Source organism: Salvelinus sp. IW2-2015, unplaced genomic scaffold (assembly GCF_002910315.2).
Source record: "Salvelinus sp. IW2-2015 unplaced genomic scaffold, ASM291031v2 Un_scaffold2027, whole genome shotgun sequence".
Taxonomy (NCBI): domain Eukaryota; kingdom Metazoa; phylum Chordata; class Actinopteri; order Salmoniformes; family Salmonidae; genus Salvelinus; species Salvelinus sp. IW2-2015.
In genome coordinates this window covers 83,827-92,201 of record NW_019943374.1, presented here as the reverse complement: position 1 = coordinate 92,201, position 8,375 = coordinate 83,827, and the positions used below count along the sequence as shown (strand labels likewise).

General features: G+C 45.1%; 1 protein-coding gene across 1 annotated transcript in view; it reads right to left on the bottom strand.

Annotated features, from left to right (window-relative positions):
* The window catches only part of LOC112072757 (guanine nucleotide exchange factor VAV3-like), an 88,470-nt gene that overhangs the window by 43,789 nt on the left and 36,306 nt on the right, over nt 1–8,375 (bottom strand). Inside the window, exon 2 of the mRNA XM_070439916.1 lies at nt 738–854. Coding sequence (XP_070296017.1) covers nt 738–854 — 117 coding nt within the window. The remainder of the gene's footprint in view (nt 1–737; nt 855–8,375) is intronic.

The window sequence follows — 8,375 nt, the reverse complement described above, 5'->3', positions numbered from 1 at the left end:
AACCCAACCCCTCTTTTGTTTAAATGAGAGGAAACTGAAGCCTTGTCCTATATGTCAGGATAACTGCTTGCACCATACAGTGTTGCGGTAAATGGTGTCCACATACAGAGGAAGAGCAGCCAGCTGTAGCGGCTCAATACTGTTCTCTTCAAGTGATCCAACAGTGATGGGTTAAATTCTCTCATACAGTCGGTGATGGTGTATATTATTCTCCTATAACAGCCCACTACAGAGTACACTTACATAACCTGTTTGTAGTAGTGTGCACTATTCTTCTCAATGTGTTTCCCAGTTGGAAACAGATAACATGATAATTCCAGCGTGAGAGATGGAAACCCCCAAAGATAAATATGTGAAGGGAGTAGGGTATGTACAGTGCCTTAGGAAAGTTTTCAGACTCCAATCAAGTTGTGGAAACATCTCAAGGATGATCAATGGAAACAGGATGCACCGGAGCTCAATTTCCCGTCTCATAGCAAAGGGTCTGAATATTTATGTAAATAAGTTATTTCTGTTTGGTTTTTTCATGAATTAGCAAAAATGTCTAAAAACCCTGTTTTTGCTTTGTCATTATGGGGTATTGTGTATAGATTGATGAGGGGGGGGGGAAACAATTTAATCCATTTTAGAATAAGGCTGTAACGTAACAAAATGTGGGAAAAAATCAAGCGGTCTGAATACTTTCCGAAAGGCACTGTAAACACACGATGAAACAGCGTAGAAATCCTGTGTCTTACCTTTCCAAAGTCCCGCACATCAAACAAGTCGAAGGCCTCAAAGAGRTCASTCRTCTTCATGCCAAARGTCTCACAGCACGCAGCGAGGAACGTCCGGATGTTCTTCAAGCACAGGAACTACAAACGGAATAAGGGGACATGTTTCATTGTTAGAGTATCAGGTGAGCCATCGCTTCAGCAAACAAAGGAAAGGAGGGATGCTCAACAACAACGACAAAATTCATGAGATTGGCTTACCAAAAAACACTTCCAAAAGGACTAATTTGAGGTAAAGGAAGTTGGAACACACGACGATAAAAGGCAGAGATTGATTTCTTATTGCTCACGTTAATCCCATTGTATAGGATGCGAACAGGTGACTGAAACGGTCATGTTTTACTGTTAATTGAATGATAATATAACATAATTCACCATTCGGTCTCTACAGTCACACAAAGTAACATTTGGCATTTTATTCAGACTTGCGTCATTGCATAGATTGAGCTCATATGAAATGTGTATTTGTTCAAGTCTTGACAGAAATGTATGCTGATTTGAGAAATACCCATCGATTCAATGTTATAGAAGCCATCCCACAGTCTTCAGACTGAAATTTCACACTTATTACTTCTCAACGCTGGTCCTGAACCGTTTGGTCCTGAACCGTTTGGTCCTGAACCGTTTGGTCCTGAACCGTTTGGTCCTGAACCGTTTGGTCCTGAACCGTTTGGTACGGAACCGTTTGGTCCTGAACCGTTTGCCACAAACTGTTTACATTGAACTACGTTCAAGGGCCAGAGGAGGTTCACATCTGGTTTACACTTCAACTTGGCTGCCACTCAAAACATTCTCATTCTCTTAGACAATACACATACTGCCATTGTTGTATATGCCAAAATCACAGTCACGTATAAACAGTCAAAGACCAGAAACTCTTTGTTGAGTTTGAAAATGGACGGAACTATTGTCTGACATCCTGACAGAATCAAATAAGTAAAGACTCCATCCCGTATTAGAACGAGAAGATAATTTACTGACTTGTAAAAACCTTTTTGCCTCGTGCGCATCCCACATTTGAGGTAATTAACCTAATGAAGATCAATAGACAGGCAGGGTCTCTTCCAAACCACATCAATCTCATAGCTACACATAAACAGAGTCAGCAGCCTCAAACCCTGCCACGAAACGCTGGCTGAATAAATGTTTTTCAAAAAACGCTGACACGAATCACGTCGGACGCTGTCTACTTTGAAATGCTGGGAGAGGTGTACACCACACTCAGTATAATCTAAACTGTTTTGATCAGAGTGCCTTGTCTGGGACAGATACAAACGAGAAGGCCCGTTTAAACATAATAAACATAAAACATGGTTGACACCCAGTGGGTTAGCTACTCTGTGATAAACCCTGGATGAAAGAGAGGATATTGTCCTCAATGACTGCTTCATAAGAGGACGCTGATGGTGCACCTCCGTCGTTACTAGAATATTCCCAACCAGGTCTGAACTGAAATGCTCCCTCATCTGTAACAAGACATTCTCGTCTGATTCATGTCTGAGGAAAGTAGATTGCAAGAAGCTGTTTTCTCTGCAGGTTTTTGAATATTGCAGGATAATTGACATTTYTGGGTAATTTATGGGTAATTTACATCATAAAGTGTTCATATTTCAAGTATAATCGCCAAATGATGGATTTAAGTCACTCGACATTGGATATCCCCAACCACCAATCGACATAGTAGAGCCTTCAGTTGCTATAGTAACATTATAATCTTTGGTGTCCTGTTAAGGTATATGCTGATGGAGATCTTCTCCAACACAAGACTTCATCACAACAGCGTGTTAAATGGACATCAACAGGTTGTTAAAATGACATAACAGGTGTTAAAATGACATCAGTCCTCACAAACACTCTTGTAATCAGCAGGACTTAACAAGTAAGCAGGCTCTAACCAGCTCTGTAGAAACCCTTCGAGAAGGGGATACCTAGTCAGTTTACACTGAATGCGTTCAACGGAAATGGATATTTCGCATTTAACCCAACCCCTCTGAATCAGAGAGGTGCGGGGGGCTGCCTTAACCCAACCCCTCTGAATCAGAGAGGTGCGGGGGGGGGGGGGGCTGCTTTAAATCGATCGTAGTTGCTGGGGCTTAACTGCCTTGCTCAAAACCTAAACTGCAAATTTGCCAGCTCTGGGTTTTCGAACCAGCAACACTTTTGGGTTTGGTTGCTCACTTTTCTTTTGTCATTTAGTTTTGACTAACAAGCAGGATTTCACAGGGAAAGCCGTTTCTCGTCTTCTATTTTAAAACAGCGCAGCCTTGTCTGTGATACTGTAACTCACTAACAAAAGTACACGCAGCCAATGAGGAATGGAGCTGAGTCTGTGTTACAGAACACTGGTACAATATTCAAATAAACTAACGGAATAAAGTCAAACAACCGAGAGAGGCATCTTTCTTTATTCATAACATCTCGTCAGATATTTAGCTATCCTCTGCAACTGTGGCTGTCTGGAGACGATGATGGCAACAAGCATCAAATATGAAATTCTGCTACACTCAATCGTATTGGCATTACAGACGAGTTCACAGAAAAGGCCTTGGACTAGAACCCCAGATAAGACGACAGAGAGACAGGTAGAGGCAGAGAGGCAGACAGCAGAGAGACAGGCAGAGAGACAGACAGGCAGAGACAGCAGAGAGCAGACAGGCAGAGAGACAGGCAGAGAGACAGACAGCAGACAGGCAGAGAGACAGACAGGCCAGAGAGCAGACAGCAGACAGAGGCAGGCGAGAGACATGCAGAACAGTCAGAGGTAGAGAGGCAGACAGACAGGCAGACATGCAGACAGGCAGATAGGCAGGCAGACAGACAGACAGACAGCCAGACATGCAGAGAGGCTGGCAGACAGACATGTAACAGTCAGAGAGGCAGGCAGACAGACAGAGAGGCAGGAGACAGGCAGAGAGACCAGAGACAGGCAGAGAGACAGAGACAGGCAGAGAGGCAGGCCGACTGGCAGAGAGGCAGGCAGACAGACAGGAGGCAGGCAGACACACAGACACAGAGGCAGGCAGACAGGCAAAACGAACATGCAGAGAGGCAGACTGATAGACAGGCAGCAGGCGCTAGATAGACAGACTGATAGACAGGCAGGCAGCTAGATAGACAGACAGACAAGACAAACAGGCAGACAAACAGGCAGACAGACTGGCAGACCGGCAACTAGTAAATAATGTTGAATGTTTACACTTGCATGCATGGCGTTTTAATCTGAGCAACTCATCTTGAGACGGACGCCGGGGTTTTCTGAGCGACCCTGCAACCAGCTTTGGTATTGAAGGAAACAGCAGCCTCAGAGAGGCATCTGAGACCCACTAACTCTGTAGCACTCTGGCGGCTGAGGACCCACTAACTCTGTAGCACTGGGCTGAGACCCACTAACTCTGTAGCACTGGGCTGCAGACCCACTACTCTGTAGCACTGGGCTGAGACCCACTAACTCTGTAGCACTAGGCTGAGACCCACTAACTCTGTAGCACTGGGCTGAGACCCCTAACCGTACACTGCTGACACTAACTCTGTAGCACTGGGCTGAGACCCACTAACTCTGTAGCACTGGGCTGAGACCACTAACTCTGTAGCACTGGGCTGAGACCCACTAACTCTGTAGCACTGGGCTCAGTGGGCTGAAACCCATCTGTATCACGGGGTGAAGCATGCTGGGTGAGGGAGTCAAGAAGGGACGGTTTTAACAAGGAAGTAGCAGGGAGTGTCCAGATGGTTCTCACACATGGCTGTTTTCTGCATTAGGAGCTCTCAGCCCACTAGGCCTCATCTACAGTACTGACTGGTGTGTGTAGACTCACATCTCTTGTTATGGAAGGACTGCATCCTGTATCAGCGGAGAATGGAACCATGGCCCTGTGTGAGTGTGTGTGTGAGCATGTGTGTGTGTGTGAGTTTCCAAGCATGCCTTGTGTGTGTGTGTGTGTGTGTGTGTGTGTCCAAGCGTGCGTTGTGTGTGTGTTTGTGTGTGTGTGCATGAAACCATCTGTAGCACATGCACCATCTGTAACCATCGAACCATCGCATGAAACCATCTGTAGCACCATGCAGAAACCATCTGTAGCACCATCAGAAACCATCTGTAGCACCATGCAAACCACTGAGCACCATCAGAAACCATCTGTAGCACCATGCAGAACCCATCTGTAGCACATGCAGAAACCATCTGTAGCACCATGCAGAAACCATCTGCAGCACCATCAGAAACCATCTTGTAGCACCATGCAGAAACCATCTGTAGCACCATGCAGAAACCATCTGCAGCACCATGCAGAAACCATCTGTAGCACATGCAGAACGCACGCAGCACCAATGCAGAAACCATCTGTAGCACATGCAGAAACCATCTGAGAACCATGCAGAACCATCGAGCACATGCAGCACCATCGCACACTGCAGAAACCATCTGTAGCACCATGCAGAAACCATCTGTAGCACCATGCAGAAACCATCTGCAGCACCATGCAGAAACCATTGTAGCACCATGCAGAAACCATCTGCAGCACCATGCAGAAACCATCTGTAGCACCTGCAGAAACCATCTGCAGAAATAAAGAAGAGAGTCACCATCCCTTTTCAAGTCATGTGTTATTGCTCTGTTCAGTTGGTTGAGATGGAGTGTGCTTGTCCTCCATTATATGGATCCTATTTCTTTCTGCTTATGTATTCCGTACAGTACAGTGAGGGGGTCTTTTAAAACCCCAGTGTGTAGCCTAGCCTAGCCTAGCCTAGCCTAGCCTAGCCTAGCCTAGCCTAGCCTAGCCTAGCAGCTAATTACATGCCACTCTGTTTGGTTCTAGATCGCCCATATGAAAAGTCAACCTGAGTTAGACTCATCTCATCTCTTATTGGTTAATGAGGGTCAATTAACAGACAGTAAGATGGCTGTCACAGAGGAAGCAGAGGACTGGTGACCAGGGTTAGTGTTGGAGACCTGAGAGGCCTCTTCTCTTTCTGTCCGTCCATCAAGTCAATCTGATATGCATACAGTACAGACAAGCCAGCCCAGCCAACAGGAAGAGAGAGTGCCGCGCTGCATCTGAAATTACCTATYTAGTGCACTACTTTTCTCTAGAGCCACACGGGCCTTGGTCAAAAGTAGTGTACTATGTAAAGGAATAGGGTGCCATTTAAGACATATACTCTGTGTGCTACTAGCCTGGAATTCAAACWGAAATGCTCCGTTTTACCACTGTATCAGTTTTTATTCCCGGCTGGCGTGCAACTGCTCGAAGCGTCACACGTAGACGAGAGAGATATAACAATGATTTAACTGTAGCGATAAATACAATAGTATTCAACAGGGTATTGAATCAGKATGACACAACCCCTGCATGCTTTCTCTCTGACGCACCTCCTGTATCTGACGGGTCTCTCTTGAGACTTGTGTGTCTGGCGCGAAGAAATGGCGTCGCACGGAACACTATAGGAGGAAAGCAGAAGGTCACAGACCATGGGAATGTAAAGATTAACACAGAAGGCCACACAGAAGCCACGGACCGTGGGAATGTAAAGATTAACACAGAAGGCCACGGACCATGGAAATGTAAAGCTAAAGCAGAAGCCACAGACCATGGGAATGTAAAGATTAACACAGAAGGCCACGGACTATGGAATGTAACATTAACACAGAAGGCCACAGACCATGGGAATGTAAAGCCTAAAGCAGAAGGCCACGGACCATGGGGAATGTAAAGATTAACACAGAAGGCCACGGACCGTGGAATGTAAAGATTAACACAGAAGGCCACGGACCATGGGAATGTAAAGCCTAAAGCAGAAGGCCACAGACCATGGGAATGTAAAGATTAACACAGAAGGCCACGGAATATGGGAATGTAAACATTAACACAGAAGGCCACAGACCATGGGAATGTAAAGCCTAAAGCAGAAGGCACAGGACCATGGGAATGTAAAGATAACAACAGAAGGCCACGGACCATGGGAATGTAAAGATTAACACAGAAGGCCACAGACCATGGAATGTAAAGGCCTAAAGCAGAAGGCCACAGACCATGGGAATGTAAAGATTAACACAGAAGGCCACGGACCATGGGAATGTAAAGATTAACACATTGAAGGCCACAGACCACGGGAATGTAACGCCTTAAAAGCCTGTGTCACACAAAGTCATTTTGACACAATTTTTGTTGCAGAGTGCAAGTTGCATTGTGACATCATCATCTTTGCTGATGCACAAAAAAGTCAAATGCAATTGAATTTGCATGCCAACATCCCAATCCTGTCTCATACATCATATTTTCAAAAATTATTGTTTATACAAAAGTTTGATAATTGTAATGTCGATATAGACAAGACAGGCAGTTTACTTTGGGCATGTCATTCAGGCGGAATTTGGGAAAAAAGGGGCCTAGCCTAAGAAGCTCTAGCTACCTAACCAAGCTTCCGACAAGCTAAGCTAGCTAGTGCAGTACATGTTAGACAACTTTCAGTTGAAACTGGATCGAGAAAGGTCTGGGTTCACTTTCTTTTAAAATTACATTTACCGACTGCCACACCATGTACATAAACCATGACTAGCCATGGCATCTAGAAGTTTTTTCCCATTTCCATTTTGTCTTCCATCATGTCTCTTTTGTCGTGTTTGGCAGCAGCACTGACAGCTGTGTTGACAACCCACCGACAGCTGTGTTGACATGACAACTGGGTCGGAGTTACAAACAGAATGATTATGTGATTGGACATTGCATACAGTCAGTTGCATGAAATATATATATTTTTTTATTATCTCTTGCGATGCAATGCAACCAAGTTGCAGGCATATTTTGAGAACCAAATGAGCCGGCTCTTTTATGTGAAATGGAACCAAATGAGCCGGCTCTTTTATGTGAATGGAACCAAATGAGCCGGCTCTTTTATGTGAATGGAACCAAATGAGCCGGCTCTTTTATGTGAATGGAACCAAATGAGCCGGCTCTTTATGTGAATGGAACCAAATGAGCCGGCTCTTTTAAGTGAATGGAACCAAATGAGCCGGCTCTTTTATGTGAATGGAACCAAATGAGCGGCTCTTTAAGTGAATGGAACCAAATGAGCCGGCTCTTCTAAGTGAATGGAACCAAATGAGCCGGCTCTTCTAAGTGAATGGAACCAAATGAGCCGGCTCTTCTAAGTGAATGGAACCAAATGAGCGGCTCTTCTAGTGAATGGAACCAAATGAGCCGGCTCTTCTAAGTGAATGGAACCAAATGAGCCGGCTCTTCTAAGTGAATGGAACCAAATGAGCCGGCTCTTTTAAGTGAATGGAACCAAATGAGCCGGCTCTTTTAAGTGAATGGAACCCAAATGAGCCGGCTCAATGAGCCGAACCAAATGACCGGCTCTTCAAGTGAATGGAACCAAATGAAGCGGCTCTTTTAAGTGAATGGAACCAAATGAGCCGGCTCTTTTAAGTGAATGGAACCAAATGAGCCGGCTCTTTTAAGTGTAATGGAACCAAATGAGCCGGCTCTTCTAAGTGAATGGAACCAAATGAGCCGGCTCTTCTAAGTGAATGGAACCAAATGAGCCGGCTCTTTTAAGTGAATGGAACCAAATGAGCCGGCTCTTTTAAGTGAATGGAGATGC